Below are 20,576 nucleotides of genomic sequence, written 5' to 3'. Positions count from 1 at the left end.
AGCCCCAGATCGAGGGAGATTATCAGTGGTCTTGTATGTCTTCCATTTCCTAATAATTGCTCCCACAGTTGATTTCTTCAAACCAAGCTGCTTACCTATTGCAGATTCAGTCTTCCCAGCCTGGTGCAGGTCTATAATTTTGTTTCTGGTGTCCTTTGACAGCTCTTTGGTCTTGGCCATAGTGGAGTTTGGAGTGTGACTGTTTGAGGTTGTGAACAGGTGTCTTTTATACTGATAACAAGTTCAAACATGGTGCCATTAATACAGGTAACGAGTGGAGGACAGAGGAGCCTCTTAAAGAAGAAGTTACAGGTCTGTGAGAGCCAGAAATCTTGCTTGTTTGTAGGTGACCAAATACTTATTTCCACCATAATTTGCAAATAAATTCATTAAAAATCCTACAATGTGATTTTCTGGATTTTTTTTCCTCAATTTGTCTGTCATAGTTGACGTGTACCTATGATGAAAATTACAGGCCTCTCTCATCTTTTTAAGTGGGAGAACTTGCACAATTGGTGGCTGACTAAATACTTTTTTCCCCCACTGTATATGGGAAAGATGTAACAGGGTAGAACTGCTGAATTGTCTTGAACCCATAGAGATCCTATTCTAATTCCTAATTCTATGCTTGAACCCGTCTCTTGGCCTGTTGGTTCCCAGGTGTGCCTCGTTGTAATTACGAACGTGGCCCAAGGTATACATGTTTGTCAGTTTCATTCATTTAGGGGATCTCCTTACTATTTGCAGGCTGGCGTGCCTTTGGAGGACAAACTTTTTGAGTCCTTTTGTGATACTCTCCCGAGTGGCGCAGTGGTCTAAGGCACTGCTTTACAGTGCTAGCTGTGCCACTAGAGATCCTGGTTCGAATCTAGGCTCTGTTGTAGCCGGCCGCGACCGGGAGACCCATGGGGCGGCGCACAATTGGTCCAGGGTAGGGGAGGGAATGGCCGGCAGGGATGTAGCTCAGTTGGTAGAGCATGGAGTTTGCAACACCAGGGTTGTGGGTTTGATTCCCACAGGGGGCCAGTATAAAAAAAAAAAATGTATGCACTCACTAACTGTAAGTCGCTCTGGATAAGAGCGTCTGCTAAATGACTAAAATGTAAATGTAATAGAAAATTAATCAGAGACCCCCTCATAATCAGAACACAACTTGAGTGAGCTAAAAATAGCATACAAGTCATTTTACTATGACTTCGGCAGTGCAGGGCCCGGACAAACCAAGTCTTGTGCCCTGGAAATAAACATTTTAAAGGCCAACCTCTTGACATCAGAGAGAACATTTAGCAGTTTAAGCTAATTTCTTGCAATTCTACACATTTTGTATGGTGGCAGAGATGTTTTTTTAAATCTTTTTTTTTTTTTCCTGTGAGCCTCCAAGGCCCATGTTGCCCAGGGTTAAGAACATAAATTGTAGATTAGGATAACATTGTATTACACACTCTAAACTTATTCCATGGATACATGTATTTAATCTGTTAGTAATATTAATAAAACAAATACAAATATATATACACTGAGTATACAAAACATTAAGAACACCTACTCGCTCCATATGGAATGTATGGAAAATGTGTGTGTCAAAAAAGATACACGTAAAAAATAGCTATTTGACGTGTCAAATAACACTATTTGAGGCATCAATTAAGCCTGTTGACCAATCAGGACCTGAATATGACTGCACGTCACATAATAATTTAACACGTTCATAAATGTTTTACGTAGTTATTATACATTGTGTAATCAATCACTCGTATGTCACAGCGATTCACCGATACGTATGCTATGATGCTGGTAAAGTGTTGTCTCGCTGCGGGCGCAGACACACTTCCCCAAGCTCTGGGACAGGGCTGGTCATAAAAAAAGCTGATGGATGCAAACAATGTTCTTCCCCCAAAACATAGCAAAATGAAATAATCTGTTTCTGTAGCTATAGTTAGCTAGCTAACTATCTAGCTAGGTGTCATAATCTAAAATACCCCTAATTTATAAAACAGTTATTTGGTTAATGATGGTGTGACTCACCTAGGTGAAGCTAGACACAATAAGGATTAGCCACAATAAAGACATTTGCGGTTCACCTTCAAAATAAAAGTATCTCCTTGAAAGTGACGCAAATTAACACAAATAGGGCCATAATGGAATAGCTCATGCTAAACGAGTTTGGAATGTTGTTATATAAATTCAACAAAAGACAATAATTTGTTAATTTGACAGAAAATCGTTTGAAATCACACCGTGGGTGTATTAGACTTTAGAATTGCATTGGGGGCATACTTATTTCACTGTACAGCCTTACCTATGGATTATGGATCAATGACATGGGGTATCAGTCTACTCAGTGACACCCACAGAACATTAGCATCGTAGCTCTTATTGCGGGACTCTGAAACCACTGTGAAATGAGCCACATTTATTGTACCAGTCAACCTACTATGTATATTGAACACTATTCCAGAGGGGAAACAATACAACCTGGATGTTTTGGAGTCTGGTAACTATGAGGATAACTTGGGTACTGAGTAGACTGATACCCCATTTCATTGATCCCAAATCCTTAGGTAAGGCTGTACAGTGCAATATTAATGTCAATATGCACAATAAGCTGACTGGGAAGGTGATTTCCCACAGCCAAAGTCCTGCAATAAGAGCTATTACGCTAATATTTGCATAAACTCTTCACAGTTGTGTTCTGTGGGTGTCACCGAGTAGACTGATACCCCATTTCATTGCTCCACATCTAGTCTAAATATGACATGATTCCACCAATTGTTACCATTTGCGTCACTTTAAAGAGGGACCTATTTTCAAGGCGAACCGCAAATTCCACTATTGTGGCTAATCCTTATTGTGGCTAGCTTCACAACACAAAACCCGGTCCAGTCAAGCCTCACTAGCCAGATGAAGCTAGCTGGCTGCTTATAACGTTAGCTTTGGGCAACAGGGTTAAGTAGCTGGTTAGCTATTTATATTACACTGCAGTTCTGCAATTACTGCGTCCAAAATACCACAGTCGACTGCAGTTTCAAAACTGCAATCTTTTTTGTGAAAGTATGGCGGCAGTGGTGGCGCGTTAAGGGCCTTATTGTGATTTGTATTTCATGTGTCAATCTCATGCTGTAAACCAGCCCATTTGTGTGTGCGTGAGCCCAAATCATGTTAGGTTAATAGGTTCCCTCTACCTGAACAGGCGCACCTGCGTGGGTCACCTTATAATGAGGGATGGACGCACCTTTTTCGCACTCGCTACCAACCGGAGCTCCATCTCCACGCTCTGACACAGCCACGGCGAAACCAAACACTACCACAACAGTTAGCTACCAATCCAACAGAACCATCGACAAAGGAAGCGTGGTGGAGAATTAGACGAATAGAAGCAGACGGGCGGCCACGTACACTCAACAAGGAAAAACACCACACTCACTGGGAGTTTGACAGGGCCCGTCAACTCCCGGGAGCTTGTCCAAACGTTGTGTGTTGAATTGTGGAGTCGAACGTAATTGAAGAAGCCGTAGCCTACTAGTAGCTCGTGGTAGAGCTATTGTTGTGTGCGTATTGTGTTTGTGTTCTTGACTAGTGAGCACTGGAGCGAGTTTGGGTTTTAGATTTACTATAGTTGACTTGTTCCTTTCTTCCTGGCACCCTAAAGGCATTCGCATGCTTCCCAACCGTGGGTATATTATGACGACATTTTGTGACGTTTTTGTTTGTTTTGGTCATCGAAAAAACCAAAAACAAACATCTTATACTATTTAAGTGGAAGGATCGGTTTCCTCCTACGTTTAACCATTGGATAAAGGAAGTTATGCAACATCTCAAGCTAGAGAAAATACACTACTCCGTTAGGGGACCTGCAATTATATATATTTTTTTTGTGTTACTTTTCAACTATTTGATTATATTACTCATTGTATATCATGTCTGGTTTTGGGGTGGGGCTCTGTTAGAGTATGGGGGCGTTGGGGTGGGTTTGATTTGGTAGGATCTGTGTGTTTTGTCCTCTACCTGTTCTGTCTGTGTTATCTGTATAATCATAAATGCCAAATAAAAAAAACGTACATTACATTTAAAATTCCTGAGGCAAGCTGATGTTCGGTAGCCGTAGTCTACGCCCCTTCGTCTGTGATTGGTCAACAGTAGGGATTTTTCAATAAAGTTGTCATTCAACGAGAGATGACTCGTTTTAATTCAGATTTTTTTTCACTTAAAAAATACTGCACCAAACATCTTAGTTAGATGCACAAAACGACGCCGGATTAAACACTTCGAGTTTTTCAATGTAAATTATTATACAAAATTATTGCAACCAACAGAATGTTATATGGGGATACAACCATCCCAGCTCTGCAGACTTTGCCTGTGAAGAGACAGAATCATTAGATCATTTGTTTTGGTACTGTCCATATGTAGTTTGTTTTTGGACACAGGTTCAGGAATGGCTGAAGAATTGCAACATAGCACTGCTGGGTGATTTGAAAATTCATAGTCAGTCAATCAATAAAATAACAATACTCTTACCAACATTTTTTTATCTTTAATTCACAATCTGTAGAAACTATGAGAATAGAAAGGTTCAGAACTTTTGTGAAACATCACAGCAAAGTTGAAAAATATATGGCAAATAGAAATCAAAACTGAATGGTCTTCAGAGATAGCTGGGAGGGGTTGAGGGTAGCTGAAGGATGGGACTAAAAACAAACAAAAGATAACTATTGTAAAATATACTGTGCCGTAAAATGTAGTGCATTCTGAAAGTATTCAGACCCCCTGACCTTTTCCACATTTTGTTACGTTACAGCCTTATTCTAAAATTGATTTTAAAAAAAACTATCCTCATCAATCTACACACAATACACTAATGACAAAGCAAAAACAGGTATTTAGACATTTTTGCAAATGTTTTAAAAATAAAAAAGATACCTTATTTACATAAGTATTCAGACCCTTTTCTATGAAATTGAGCTCAGGTGCATCCTGTTTCCATTGATCATCCTTGAGATGTTTCTACAACTTCATTGGAGTCCACCTGTGGTAAATTCAATTGATTTGTTATTATTATTATTATTATTATTATTATTATTATTATTATTATTAGGACATGATTTGGAAAGGCACACACCTGTCTATATAAGGCCCCACAGTTGACAGTGCAAGTCAGAGCAAAAACCAAGCCATGAGGTGTGAGAGAGAAATTACGTGTTTACCTTATTTGTTTGATATTAATAGTTAACAATTATATACTTAACAAATAGTAAGACATTTCTGTTCTACTAATACTGTGTTTTGGTAAAGGGATGGTTTCCACTAACTCCCTGCAGCTAATCTGAGCGTATAGTCACTAGATATAGCTTGAGCTGACAATTGACTGTGCCTGCATTCCATAGACACGATGTGGTGTGTGTAACCAAGATAGGGATAGCCTGGAGGAGTAGAACGAAAACTATTTAATCCATTTTAGAATAAGGCTGTAACGTAACAAAATGTGGAAAAGGTCAAGGGTTCTTAATACTTTCCGAATGCACTGTATATAGTATGTATAAGCTGGAAGTAGAAGCCTAAGTGTTGTTGTCCATTAGTTTACTCCAATTAGGGGAGGGGTGGTAGGGTTAGGGGAAAATAATTATGGAAAATATCATTAAAAAAATGTATATATGAGGATTGGAAATGATGCAGACAATTACGTTGATGGAAGCCACAATCTATCTGCAATATTGAAGCTGATCTACCCCCTAAAAAAAAAAGTTATATGTAAAATTGCGCGACTAAGACCTCCTTGGCAAAAACCTCAATGTATTACAGATTTCTTCAGTTATTTTAGAATAATTTTGACTTTTGAGGAAGTGTATACTGGCTACGGCGTCTCAAGAGGGACCAACAGTACTATTGCATTATTTTTCTAGTTTTTTTAAGCGAAGGTGTTTTAAGGGAGTATGCGAGGCACAGACGTTCACTACGCCTAGCCGAGTTCTGCTAGGAGCAATCCAAACCTAGTATGCAGACGCCTTTTACTATTTTGGTTTGGCTTAGTCCTTGGGCATATTGTATTGCTATTGTTCCTGACAATTTAACATAGACTGATAGGAGTTATTCAGTGATTAAGGCATCATACTGTCACCAGTTTTCTCTGTCTTGTAGTTCTATATGTGGATGTTTTGGGAGGCATTGACGCGACTCCCCTAGAACTCTTAACTCTTGCCACGGCCCATTCCTCAAGTGCACTACTGCTAATCTGCACTACGGCCTAAGTTACAGTGGCAGCATCAACAAGGACTTAACATTATTGTGTATTGTATTTTCATTGTTTCATTTACTTATTTTTCCTAGGCCAATCATTGAAATACTTGGTACCATTTTATAAAGAGACATTCTGTATAATAACTATCAGAAGGTCATTCCAGTCTCGGCCTCTTCCCTCCCACCAGATCTAAGAACCGTATTGTATGGTTAGGCAGAACTCCCCATGCTCTGGTTTAAACCTGGGGTGGCGTAGGATCGGCTACACTTATTTCTCTACCACCTCACATATACAAAAGAGGGCAGACATTTAGCACTCAACCAAGGCAGTAGAACAAATGCTTCACAACACAACAACACTAAAGTTGACAAAAAGAGCCATACTGGATTCATAGCATAACAGAGCTTACCATTTTGTCGTAATCATAGACATTGATGATGATTACTGGGGGGTCGTCTCTTAACTGGTCCTTACTACCCTCCATGAGGATCTGGTCAAACAGGAGCAGCTCACACCAGGTGGGGGAGAGAGTCTCCTCCATCACCTAAAATACAACCACAAAAAACAACCAAGGAACTCATGTAGACCTACATACATGGGTATTTATTTGTGCATGTTTGCATTTCATTTATAAAGACATCATTACTGTATTATCATGGGTACTGACAGACTTCAAACACATAGCCCAAAAGCCAATTGTAAACTGCATTGTTCCAGAGTATTCCATTGCATGTGTGACAGGTGAATCGAAGGTTGAATTGGGATTTTGTTTGTGGACAAACTGTTTCTCGGAAATACGTTGCTTTTCTATGATAATCTATGATAGTAGATCATGACAGTAGATGTATGGGGAATATTTTAGATTAGTAAAGTTCATATTCAGTTAAGAATGATTAACACAATGCTTAGCATATTTGTTTTCCCTTTCTGTAATACACATGATTTCCAGTGTTCTATTTGTGACTCTCGGGGTTGATGGTCACTAGACTCGATGCTGTATGTTATGTATTAAATTAATATCTGTTGATAGGGATTGACCCCAGACTGGCTGTACAAGGATCGAGGACACCGATATGTTATTGTATTGATGACCTTGTGTCATTCTGAACACTGTTATTCTGTAGCAGCTGGCAAAGTTTTGACTCTGTACAAGCCTCTCGGGCTGACGTTTACAGAACATTAGTGCTGTGAGATTAGAATATAAGGGTCTGCTTAGAGAAGGCAAGTTAGACATTGTCTCTGCTTCTGTGCTAGAGGTGTCTCCCTGTTGCAACTTGTATTAAACCAGGTTGATTTATGATTTACTATATATTTTGTTCACCTGAAAACTTTACTGTAGATCATTTATATGATAGTAAACTGTTCAATTCCTTCTGTATGCTGTCTGGCCATCCTATAGGTGTTTAATTCTCCACTGTATATCATCTTCTATCCCAGAAGTAGATGAACTCCATTCCTCCCATTGAAACCCAGGTGGTACTCTAGTGGTGGGTTAACAAGTGCCTCCACTCACCCGTGAGACCTGGCACTGTGTAGAGAACACCACCTTGGTGAAGGGGTCAGACAGTCCGTTGTCATCTGCTGCCACGATGCCACGCGCCTGGTAGATATGGGCACGCAACTGGAAGTAGCGACTGTCTGGAAATACAGAAAAGCCGGAGAAACTCATTAAGATGTCAGATTCAAATAATGGGTGTGTAGTCTATCCATTGTGACTTACAAATTGCAAGAGGTTTGTGTATCTTGATGTGGTATCTTAATTTGTTTACTTTGTTGTTGCAGAGAATTTTCCTGCGCCGCAGTTCTCTTTCTCTCAATAGATCTTACACCTAAACTATAGCCAACTGTAGCCTATAAAAAGTCATTTCCAGTTAGAAATTATCACTTTAAAAAAAATAATCAAATCCTCCTTCTGCAGGATTATTTTACTTGTGCAACGAAACTGGTCAAATTAAGATCCAACATCTGTATGTGTGCCCATCCGCGCATGCCAATGTAAGGGTGTGTGTGGGTGAATACCAATATCTTGACCATTAGTCCAAGAGGGAATTCCCCCTTGGGCCGAGTGTGACACTGATTTTGAAGTCGCAAGGCGGGGCTACCTCATCACGAGACCCATGAGCCCGACTCATGTCCACTACATGTGCAGGCTGCATATGTGACTGAGTGAGTTTGAGTGTGTGTATTGCATCCGAGGGAGTCATCAGAGGTAAAGGTGGAACTCTTACCCTCGCAGGAGAGTTTGATGGGGGCCATGTTCATAGGGACAGGGATGATGCCCGTAGCCTCCTCGTACACAGGCTTGAACTCAGCTGGCAGGCTGCTAACACAGTTCTTGGAGTATTTGGTGATACCAAGCCATAGATACACCTCCAGCTTAGCAAAGATCACCCCCACTGGGTCACCCGGAGCCTAAAGACACCAGAGACCTTTGATTTAGTGTTGATTGTTCATTGTTCCACACAGGAAAACAAAGTTCTAGAAATGCCATAGAATAACATTCAAATGTAATATGATACTTGTATGAATTCAATTAAACAGAGATACATACTGTACATTAATACTGTTAGTATAGAACACCATATAGAGATTTGGGAGATACCTTCAAGTAGATGGTGGTGAGTTTCCCACAATCTTTCCCCCTTTCCTCCTCCACCAGAGAGAAGAGGATGGAGTGGGAGGGGATCCTGGCAAAGGCCACCCTTTTCCCTGCACTCATCATCCACACAAACACATCTGGCAGGGTGCTCTGAGGCTGCAGATAGAGAGTGAAAGAGATAGAGGCAGACAGACAAAAATAGAAATCGAGTGAGAAAAAAAGTCCATCTAGAAGTCAGTAAGAGCTGTTGATTGCGTGACTGGTGACGCAACGCACTTCCGCGTTGTCTCCTTACTGCTGTACTGTTTGTTGCTACTACCTGCCCACCTTTCTGGGGGGCTTTTTACTCTTAATAACTATCTTTTTATTTATTTTATTTCACCTTTATTTAACCAGGTAAGCCAGTTGAGAACAAGTTCTCATTTACAACTGCGACCTGGCCAAGATAAAGCAAAGCAGTGCGATAAAAACAACAACAGAGTTACATATGGGGTAAACAAAACATAAAGTCAAAAAATACAACAGAAAATATATATAGAGTGTGTGCAAATGTAGCAAGTTATGGAGGTAAGGCAATAAATAGGCTATAGTGCAAAATAATTACAATTAGTATTAACACTGGAATGCTAGATGTGCAAATAGAGATACTGGGGTGCAAAAGAGCAAAAATAAATAACAATATAGGGATGAGGTAGTTGGGTGGGCTAATTTCAGATGGGCTGTGTACAGGTGCAGTGATCGGTGAGGTGCTCTGACAACTGATGCTTAAAGTTAGTGAGGGAGATAAGAGTCTCCAGCTTCAGAGATTTTTGCAATTCGTTCCAGTCATTGGCAGCAGAGAACTGGAAGGAATGGCGGCCAAAGGAGGTGTTGGCTTTGGGGATGACCAGTGAGATATACCTGCTGAAGCGCAGACTACGGGTGGGTGCTGCTATGGTGACCAATGAGCTAAGATAAGGCGGGGATTTGCCTAGCAGTGATTTATAGATGGCCTGGAGCCAGTGGGTTTGACGACGAACATGTAGTGAGGACCAGCCAACAAGAGCGTACAGGTCACAGTGGTGGGTAGTGTATGGGGCTTTGGAGACAAAACGGATGGCACTGTGATAGACTACATCCAATTTGCTGAGTAGAGTGTTGGAGGCTATTTTGTAAATGACATCGCCGAAGTCAAGGATCGGTAGGATAGTCAGTTTTACGAGGGCATGTTTGGCAGCATGAGTGAAGGAGGCTTTGTTGCGAAATAGGAAGCCGATTCTAGATTTAACTTTGGATTGGAGATTCTTAATGTGAGTCTGGAAGGAGAGTTTACAGTCTAACCAGACACCTAGGTATTTGTAGTTGTCCACATACTCTAGGTCAGACCCGTCGAGAGTAGTGATTCTAGTCGGGTGGGCGGGTGCCAGCAGCGTTCGATTGAAGAGCATGCATTTAGTTTTACTAGTGTTTAAGAGCAGTTGGAGGCTACTGAAGGAGTGTTGTATGGCATTGAAGCTCGTTTGGAGGTTTGTTAACAGTGTCCAATGAAGGGCCAGATGTATACAAAATGGTGTCGTCTGTGTAGAGGTGGATCTGAGAGTCACCAGCAGCAAGAGCGACATCATTGATATACACGGAGAAAAGAGTCGGCCCAAGAATTGAACCCTGTGGCACCCCCATAGAGACTGCCAGAGGTCCAGACAACAGGCCCTCCGATTTGACACATTGAACTCTATCTGAGAAGTAGTTGGTGAACCAGACGAGGCAGTCATTTGAGAAACCAAGGCTATTTAGTCTGCCAATAAGAATGTGGTGGTTGACAGAGTCGAAAGCCTTGGCCAGGTCAATGAAGACGGCTGCACAGTACTGTCTATTATCGATCGCGGTTATAATATCGTTTAGGACCTTGAGCGTGGCTGAAGTGCACCCTAATCAAACTCTGTATTTAACAAGTTTACCAACATCTTAGTTTTGTCCTCACACAACTTTTTAAATTCAACTTTATCACCCCGGGCGCTTTATCTGAACATAGATCTGCAGGACCTCCTCCGGCCGAAAAAAAAGCTAAGTAACATTATGCCTTCTCATTGCATTCGCTGTACTCTTAATACACAGGAGAACTATCGCCTTATGGTTAGGATAGCTGAGTTGCAAGCTCGGCTTCAGATGCAATCGTTAGGCAAAGGCAATTTAAGTGTAGGAAAGGATGATGCAGCGTCTGTGCCACCAGTAAATACAGGTAGTAGTGATAATCCCCCTGCACAGTCCACCCAGCCGAACAATTTTCTCATGGCTTCTGGAAAGAAATGCTGTCGACATGCTCAACTGGTGTCGTTCATTCAGCCGATAGAAACTTTCAACTGGTTTTCCCCACTAAGCAAGGAGTCGGTTTCAGAGCCTGAACCTTCTCAGATCTCTCCTCCACCCGTTACGGGGTCTGAGCCGCCGAAGCCTCCCACTATTAGTTCTGACATTGAAAACCCTAGTCATTGGCAACTCCATTACCTGTAATATTAGGCTTAAAAATAATCATCCAGCGATCATACATTGTTTACCAGGGGGCAGGGCTACCGACGTAAAGGCTAATCTGAAGATGGTCCTGGCTGAGGCTAAAACTGGCAGGTGTAGATGGTATAAGGATATTGTTATCCACGTCAGCATCAACGATGTTAGGATGAAACAGTCAGAGGTCACCAAGCGCAACATAACTTCAGTGTGTAACTTAGCTAGAAAGATGTGTTGGCATCAAGTAATTGTCTCTAGCCCCCTTCCAGTTGGGGGAGTGATGAGCGCTACAGCAGACTCGCACAACTCAATCGCTGGTTGAAAACTGTTTTCTGCCCCTCCCAAAATATAGAATTAGTAGATAACTGGCCCTCTTTCTGGGACTCCTCCACAAACAGGACCAAGCCTGGCCTGCTGAGGAGTGACGGACTCCATCCAAGCTGGAGGGGTGCTCTCATCTTATCTATCAACATAGACCGTGCTCTAACTCCTCTAGCTCCACAAAGCCTGCCAGCTTAGTGGAGTCTGCCACTAGTACAGTCAGTGTAGTCAGCTCAGCTTTCCCCATTGAGACTGTGTCTGTGCCTCGATCTAGGTCGGGCAAAACTAAACATGGCGGTGTTCGCCTTAGCAATCTCATTGGAATAAAGACCTCCTCCATTCCTGTCATTATTGAAAGAGATTGTGATAATATCTCACATCTCAAAATAGGACTACTTAATGTTAGGTCCCTCACTTCCAAGGCAGTCATAGTCAATTAACTAATTACATTTTACATTTTAGTCATTTAGCAGACGCTCTTATCCAGAGCGACTTACAGTTAAATCAATTTAAATTACAGGTTGTATTGCAACAAAATAGGAAAAACGGCAAGGGGGATGAATACTTTTGCAAGGCACTGTATTTCTCAAAAACTCAGTTGTCCTGACTCTGCATAGAACTGCCAGGACCTCGGATCAATGGAGAGATTGGAAACCCTAATTGGTCTACACAGACAAGTTCTTGCCTGGTTTAGATGTTATCTCTCAGAAAGGAACTGTATCAGTTTGTCTCTGTGGATGGTTTGTCAAATCAATGGTAAGTTTCGTTGTTCCTCAAGGTTCCGTTTTAGGACCACTATTGTTTTCATTCGGAAACACAATGTCAACTTTCACTGCTATGCAGACGACACACAGATGTACATTTCGATGAAACATGGTGAAGGCCCAAAATGGCCTACCCTGGAAGCCTGTGTTTCAGACATAAGGAAGTGGATGGTGGCAAATGTTTTACTTTTAAACTCTGACAAAACAGAGATGCTAGTTCTAGGTCTGAGGAAACAACGAGATCTGCTGTCGGATCTGACAATTAATCTTGATGGTTGTGCAGTCATCTCAAATAAAACTGTGAAGGACCTCAGCGTTACTCTGGACCATGATCTCTCTTTTGATGAACATATCAATAATATTTTAAGGGCAGCTTTTTTCCATCTTCATAACATTGCAAAAATCTGAAACGTTTTGTCCAAAAATGATGCAGAAAAGCTAATCCATGCTTTTGTCACTTCTAGATTAGACTACTACAATGCTCTACTCTCTGACTACCTGGATAAAGCACTAAATAAACTTCAGTTAGTGCTAAATGCAGCTGCTAGAATCTTGACTACAACCAAAAAATTGCATCATATTACTCCAGTGCTAGCCTCTGGCTTCCTGTTAAGGCTAGGGTTGATTTCAAGGTTTTACTGCTAACCTACAAAGCATTACATGGACTTGCTCCTACCTACACTATATATACAAAAGTATGTGGACACCCCTTCAAATGAGTGGATTCGGCTATTTCAGCCACACCCGTTGCTGACAGGTGTATAAAATCGAGCACACAGCCATGCAATCTCCATAGACAAACATTGGCAGTAGAATGGCCTTACTGAAGAGCTCAGTGACTTTCAACGTGGCACCGTCATAGGATGCCACCTTTCCAACAAGTCAGTTCGTCAAATCTCTGCCCTGCTAGAGCTGCCCCGGTCAACTGTAAATGCTGTTATTGTGAAGCGGAAATGAGCAGCTGCACACAAGCCTAAGATCACCATGTGCAATGCCAAGCGTTGGCTGGAGTGATGTAAAGCTCGCCGCCATTGGTCTCTGGAACAGTGGAAACGCGTTCTCCGGAGTGATGAATCACGCTTCACCATCTGGCAGTCCGACAGACAAATCTGGTTTTGGCGGATGCCAGGAGAACACTACCTGCCCAAATTCATAGTGCCAACTGTTAAGTTTGGTGGAGGAGGAATAATGGTCTGGGGCTGTTTTTCATGGTTCGGGCTAGGCCCCTTAGTTCCAGTGAAGGGAAATCTTAATGCTACAGCATACGATGACATTCTAGATGATTCTGTGCTTCCAACTTTGTTGCAACAGTTTGGGGAAGGCCCTTTCCTGTTTCAGCATGACAATGCCCCGTGCACAAAGCGAGGTCCATACAGAAATGGTTTGTCGAAATCGGTGTGAAAGAACTTGACCGCCCTGCACAGAGGCCTGACCTCAACCCCATTGAACACCTTTGGGATGAATTGGAACACCGACTGCAAGCCAGGCCTAATTGCCCAACATCAATGTCCGACCTCACTAACGCTCGTGGCTGAATGGAAGCTAGTCCCCACAGCAATGTTCCAACATCTAGTGGAACATTCCATGATTTTGGAATGAGATGTTCGACGAGCAGGTGTCCACATACTATTGGTCATGTAGTGTATCTCTTCACTTTGGTCCTGCCGTGCTTACCTACATGTAAGCTATGATCACAAGATGCAGGCCTCCTTATTGTCCCTAGAATTTCTAAGCAAACAGCTGGAGGCAGGGCTTTCTCCTATAGAGCTACATTTTTATGGAATGGTCTGCCTATCCAGGTGAGATACGCAGACTCGACCTTTAAGTCTTTACTGAAGACTCATCTCTTCAGTAGGTCCTATGCTTGAGTGTAGTCTGGCCCAGGGGTGCGAAGGTGAATGGCAAGGCACTGGAGTGACAAACCGCCCTTGCAGTCTCTGCCTGGCCGGCTCCCCTCTCCACTGGGATTCTCTGCCTCTGACCCTATTAAGGGGGCTGAGTTACTGGCTTACTAGTGCTCTTCCATGCTGTCCCTAGGAGGGGTGCATCACGTTGTGCCAGGCTTTCTTCGCTATACTCTACTTGAGTGGGTTGAGTCACTGACGTGATCTTCCTGTCCGGTTTTGTGCCCCCTCGGGCTCGTGCAGTGGAGGAGATCTTCATGGGCTATCCTCAGCCTTGTCTCAGAGTAGTAAGTTGGTGGTCTGTTGATATCCCTTTAGTGGTGTGGAGGCTGTGCTTTGGCAAAGTGGGTGGGGTTATATCCTGCCTGGATTGCCTTATCCGGGGGGTACCATCGAAGTCAGTGTCCCTAGACCCCACCCCTGTCTCAGCCTCCAGTATCTATGCTGCCATAGTCTATGTGCCGGGGGGCTAGGGTCAGTCTGTCCTATCTTGTGAAATTCTCCTGTCTTATCTGGTGTCCGGTGTGAACTTAAGTGTGCTCCTAATTCTCCCATTTTTCGCTCTCCCCCTCCCCTCCCGGAGGACCTGAGCATTAGGACCATGCCTCAGGACTATCTGGCCTGATGACTCCTGGCTGTCCCCTTTGTGACATCTGCTGATGTAAAAAGGGCTTTATAAATACATTTGATTGAAAGACCCAATCCCATCCCCGCAAAGCCCCCGTTTCGACTCACTTCTTTCATCAGGAGTTGTAGTCTCTTTAGGATCCTCTTGGCGTCTGTCAGTCTTTCCTTCACTGTACGTCTGGTCACCTTCCGCTTCACTCGCAGAGACTGCTTGGCTAGGACAATCTGAGGAAAGAGGAGATTTGTATTTGTATTTATTAGGGATCCCCATTGTCACGCCCTGGCTCTGGGGACTCGTTAATGTTGAGCCAGGGTGTTAGTTTCTATGTTATAGTTTTCTATGTTGTGTTCTAGATCGTTTAGTTTCTATGTTGGCCAGGGTGGTTCCCAATCAGAGACAGCTGTAGCTTGTTGTCTCTGATTGGGGACCATACTTAGGCAACCTGTTGGCACATGTTAATTGTGGGATCTTGATCCGTAAGTTTTGTGTTTAACCCTAGGACTTCACGTATCGTTTGGTTTGTTGTTTTTGTTCATGAGTTGTGTACTACACGTAATAAAAGAATGTGCGCTTATCACGCTGCGCCTTGGTCCGCTTCTTCCAACGATCGTGACAGAAGATCCCACCATGACTGGATCAAGCAGTGTGAAGAGGAGAGAGGATGGACTTGGGAGGAGAAGAGTGAGAGTCTGGCGAGAGCCATGGAGACAAGCCCAATATATTTTTAGGGGGGGGCTCACACCGTGGACGGCGAGGCAGCGGGAGGCCGCGATAGAGCGGTTCGGCAGGTTTGCAGAGGAGGCCGCCAGGTTACGGGGGCCACTGGTCACGAGGGAGAAGGAGAGTGTAGAGGCACGGCGAGAGGTACTGGGGTGTGTTACCAGTCCGGTCCGGCCCGTTCCTGATCCCCGCACAAGGCCAGTGGGGTGTGTTCCCAGCCCGGTTCGGCCTGTTCCTGCTCCCCGCACCAAGCCAGTGGTGCGCGTCGTCAGCCCGGTCCGGCCCGTTCCTGCTCCCCGCACCAAGGCAGTGGTGCACGTCGTCAGTCCGGCACGGCCCGTGCCTGTTCCACCGGTGCCTGGTCCGGCACCGGTCAGCTGCTCCACTGCGGAGCCAGAGCAATCCGCTCCACCGGTGTTCAGTCCAGCTCCGGCCAGCAGGGCCAGACCACGAGGGCGAGAGAGAGAGTGGTGGTCACGCCCGGAGCCGGATCCGCCTCCGAGGCGGAATGCCCACCCGGCCCCTCCCCTGTGGTGTTTGGTTGGCGCGGTCGCAGTCTGCGCCTTTGGGGGGGGGGGGGGGGGGGTACTGTCACGCCCTGGCTCTGGGGACTCGTTAATGTTGAGCCAGGGTGTTAGTTTCTATGTTATAGTTTTCTATGTTGTGTTCTAGATCGTTTAGTTTCTATGTTGGCCAGGGTGGTTCCCAATCAGAGACAGCTGTAGCTTGTTGTCTCTGATTGGGGACCATACTTAGGCAACCTGTTGGCACATGTTAATTGTGGGATCTTGATCCTTAAAGTTTGTGTTTAACCCTAGGACTTCACGTATCGTTTGGTTTGTTGTTTTTGTTTGTGAGTTGTGTACTACACGTAATAAAAGAATGTGCGCTTATCACGCTGCGCCTTGGTCCGCTTCTTCCAACGATCGTGACACCCATTAGCTGCTGCCAAGGCATCAGCTACTCTTCCTGGGGTCCAAACACATTAAGGCACTTACTGTACATCACACATAACAAAAGATAAAACAGTACATTATATATAACCTTATTACACCACTACATATCTACAATTCAAAATGCATAATACACCATACAACAATATTACAATGTACGTGTGTGTGCGTATGCATGTGTCTGTACCTGTGTGTGTCTTTTCATAGATACCATATCACAGGATAGAAACATAGTATCGATATAATACAATTTAATAAAATGTGGATTGAGATAATAATGGATGAGATTAGTGGCTCATGTTTTTGCATCACTCACAATGTTCTTCTTGATAAACTCCTTGCGGAATTTGTCCAGGTTGTTGCGCTTCGCTGGTGTCTTCCTATCTGAGTTGGAGTTGTACTGCCTTCAGGGCAGGGAGAGACAAGGTCATTTAAAAGCCTCATGGCAACCTAAGCAATTGGCTAAAATGCTGCAGGTTGTCCACTTGTTGATTCCAAATGCTGAGATGGTACTGTAGCAACTCACTTGCAACTCGCGACAAACTCCAAAAGCACCTCCCCTAAGCGTTCCTTGGCATTGCTCCTTGGTCTCTTTAGAAGTTTCTCCACCTCATCAATGCCATGTTCCTAATGAAGAGGGAACAGCCATCAACATCGGTATCTTTGCGGCTTCCAGGGAACCATTGAAGATCAGGTCACAGGTTAAGCACAGGTTACAGTATTTAGATCTGAGCATTTACCAGCCTATCAGCCATCTTGTGCAACCAGTTAGCATTGTGGTAACGGAAGCAGTGGTCCTCAAAGTGGGTCCACAGAAACATACAAGGCTTCTCATATGTCATGGGGACACAGCTAAATGATCTGTAAATGTAAAAAAATAAAAAAAGATTTACACTGCCCTGGTATCTGGAAGATGGCTGGGGTGCATCCATTGTTAGTTAGTCTGTTTATATTTTACCAGATGAATAAGACTTTGAGTTACCTGTCATACTCTGTAAACTGTGGTCTTCTTGGAGCAGTGACAGAACTGTCCTGTGGCCCAGGGCTTGGGCTTGGAATCTCCTCCCTCTCCAGTTCATCTTCTGATGATTCCAACAGAGATTGTCTCTCACTGTTGAGATCCTCTCTGCTCTGAGTCTTCTTTGGCCTCACCACCACCTCCGCTGCCTTCCCATAGTTCCCTGTTCACGTACCAAAAATACACTTCACACAGAATCTATCTCAGTGAAAAGACCTTGACAAAATCCATGTTTGATAGAAAAACAATTATGGGCACTGAAAGGTTAACCTGTATTGCAACACTTCAAGGTCGATGTAAGTGCACCACCAGTGCATTAACATAGGCTATAGTTAGATGATGGCTAATGAACTTAACACTAATCCCAGCAATCTCTAGTTTCTTATCTTGAAAAAGTGGGCAAAATGTCACAGTATTACCAATGGACAACTCAAAGGTCACTGGCTTGCTTCCAATTATGGGATCAATCATGGTCACTTCAAAGAGTGATGCGAACAGCAAAAATTCATCCTTTTCTCCAAAGAAATTCTGCAAGACAAAATAAGACAAGTCGTCAAATGCACCAGGTAGTCTATTGTAACAAGAACACAAGAAGAGGGGTCTTAAATACTCAATCTTAAACAATCAGGCAATAATAATGCCGCAAATGGTATGTCAGAGTGGGTTTATTATAGTGTGAGGTTTCTGGGGGATGTAGGCGGTGCTGACCTCAGGCAGGGGATGAATCTCCTCCACCTCCACAGTCACAGCTCCGGGTACCTCTGTACCTGCTTCCTCAGACTCCTCTGCAGGCCCACTAGGGCCCGGTGCTGCTATACATCACAACAACAACAACAAATCACCAAAGCTCACAGAACAACCTATCCCTTCCTATACTTAGCCTTTAACTGATGACCCCTTACTATACCATAAAACAACATCACACAGACCAACTAACAATATACTACACAGCAACCCAAAATACAACAACCATTGTAACTTGCACAATAACTGTTCGCTACCTTCCTCCTTCTTTTGCTTGGACTTCCGGCTCTTCTTCCTGAGGGAGAGCTTGCCAAGGGCGCTCCTGACACTGGCTGTGGCCTTGCTGCTCTCCACGGCAGCAGTGTTGGGGGAGGAGTAGACCTCCACGCTGAGAGACAGCAGTATGCGACCCCGGTAGAAGATGCCCTCGCTCAGACCTTCGTTCAGAACCTGGTGGATGTCGCCCAGGGCAGAGTTCTGAGGGGAGCCGTACAGGTTGATCCAGGACGGGCCAAAGGTGGGGTTGAACCCTGGAGAGGATGGAGAGGATGAACCCAGGGAGACAGGGGAATGATAATGTCATTACTGAGAGATACAGTATAATTGACAGATGGATGTTTACATCAAATTTGCAATGGACAGGACCAAAGATGGTAACACTTCCTACAAATACCATCTCCATAATGCATTACAAGTGCATTAATGTTATGAGCTATGCATAATGCAATATAATACACAGCATAATAATACCGTAATGTAATTATATTCATACAGCATTATGAACAGGCAACATATTGCCTAATGAACCAAGTGTTATAATCCCCTATATTAAATCATTGTAATTAACATTGTGATAAATTTTTATTGACGAAGAGGGTGGAACCCCTGATTATACAGCCTGGTTATAATTATCTTGGGATGTAGTTAAAGATCTTTATCAGCAGTTATAAACACCTATGTTGTGCATGCACATCATTATGCATAATACATTATAAATGTGCATTATGAAGAAGGTATTATAAGGTAAGTGTTACTTAAGACATTTCCAATATTTTTATAGTAAATCCCTTCCCCCAAGAAAAACCTTTATCATTCTGTCGATAGTAGCTTCGGACCGCAACATGGCTCCAGCGCCTGGTGTCTGAAATCAATACAGACCTAAAGTATACGGTTTCACCCAAAAAACTTTTCCTGTCAACAAAGGCATATCCATAATCTCCAAGAACAATACTTACCACCAGGCAACCTGTTAAACTCTGACTCATTAGATACATTTAAATTGTATAAGTCCTACCAACACATGCTTAGTACTGTTAGAAAGGTAAGAACGGTGGGATTCTGATACAGGTGTCAGCCACAACTTGACTATTACAGAGCCAGAGCAACAGCAGGCAATGAAAAGCTATTAATTATTTTTTTTAATTATATATTTATTTATTTATTGTCCCCATGTTGGGGAATAAAATATTTGAAAGTCTAGGTTTTAAATAAAATATATCACTAATTTAGGGTGACCACATTTAAAATACCCAAATGCGGGACAACAGGATGATTTTGCGGGACATTCGCGGGACAGTGTATCCTACGTGAATATTTTTGGGGGGCAGCACTCCCCCCTTTGGAGGATGCATAAAATGCATAAATTGCAACGTCTGCCCATGCCCAAACATAGTCAAAAAATAAAATAGATAGATACCCTCAAACCCCAAATTAGGCATACCTAATTTCAAAATGATAATTCCTCACGTTTTACTGTGAAACATCCAAACTGCATCTGCATGCCAATCATTTGATATCAATAATTTTTATGGGAATATGCATTTAGATCTTCTTGAATTACTGTTTTGTAAGCAAGTTAGAGCAGATGGTGTAAACAAACTATATAGCCTTTCTGTATTTTGTTTCAATCAAAGCACATTCTGCCTAGTGGCGCACGCTGTTGAGTTTTGGACGCATGAGAATAATTGTTTGACTATTCGGCTAATCATTCTAAAATCTCATAAGAAATGAGGTGGTGTTTTTGGTGTAACAGTAAGGCTAAGCTATTGTATTTGGTTCTGTTATGTAGAATACTAATGAATCATTATATGATCTTCCAAGACATTGATTCAGCTTTGATCTAACTTTACTAAACGAGCACCATTGTGAGAAGTGTCGGAGCACCATTGGGAGGGTGTAGTGCGCTCAAGCAGCACTGCACCCCTGC

General features: G+C 43.1%; 1 protein-coding gene across 1 annotated transcript in view; it reads right to left on the bottom strand.

Annotated features, from left to right (window-relative positions):
• fer1l4 (fer-1 like family member 4) overlaps window positions 1-20,576 on the bottom strand; it is a 91,239-nt gene that overhangs the window by 45,471 nt on the left and 25,192 nt on the right. Inside the window, exons 15-26 of the mRNA XM_084167759.1 lie at window positions 18,628-18,900; window positions 18,335-18,438; window positions 18,046-18,154; window positions 17,591-17,789; window positions 17,349-17,469; window positions 17,135-17,235; window positions 16,925-17,012; window positions 15,043-15,159; window positions 8,838-8,990; window positions 8,464-8,647; window positions 7,749-7,873; window positions 6,645-6,779 (exon numbers count right to left, since the gene is read on the bottom strand). Coding sequence (XP_084023885.1) covers window positions 6,645-6,779; window positions 7,749-7,873; window positions 8,464-8,647; window positions 8,838-8,990; window positions 15,043-15,159; window positions 16,925-17,012; window positions 17,135-17,235; window positions 17,349-17,469; window positions 17,591-17,789; window positions 18,046-18,154; window positions 18,335-18,438; window positions 18,628-18,900 — 1,709 coding nt within the window. The remainder of the gene's footprint in view (window positions 1-6,644; window positions 6,780-7,748; window positions 7,874-8,463; window positions 8,648-8,837; window positions 8,991-15,042; window positions 15,160-16,924; window positions 17,013-17,134; window positions 17,236-17,348; window positions 17,470-17,590; window positions 17,790-18,045; window positions 18,155-18,334; window positions 18,439-18,627; window positions 18,901-20,576) is intronic.

The sequence above is a fragment of the Coregonus lavaretus genome (genome assembly GCF_964263955.1).
Source record: "Coregonus lavaretus genome assembly, chromosome: 8".
Taxonomy (NCBI): Eukaryota; Metazoa; Chordata; class Actinopteri; order Salmoniformes; family Salmonidae; genus Coregonus; species Coregonus lavaretus.
The sequence above is the reverse complement of the archived record's forward strand: the minus strand, read 5'-3'. Positions and strand labels throughout refer to the sequence as shown.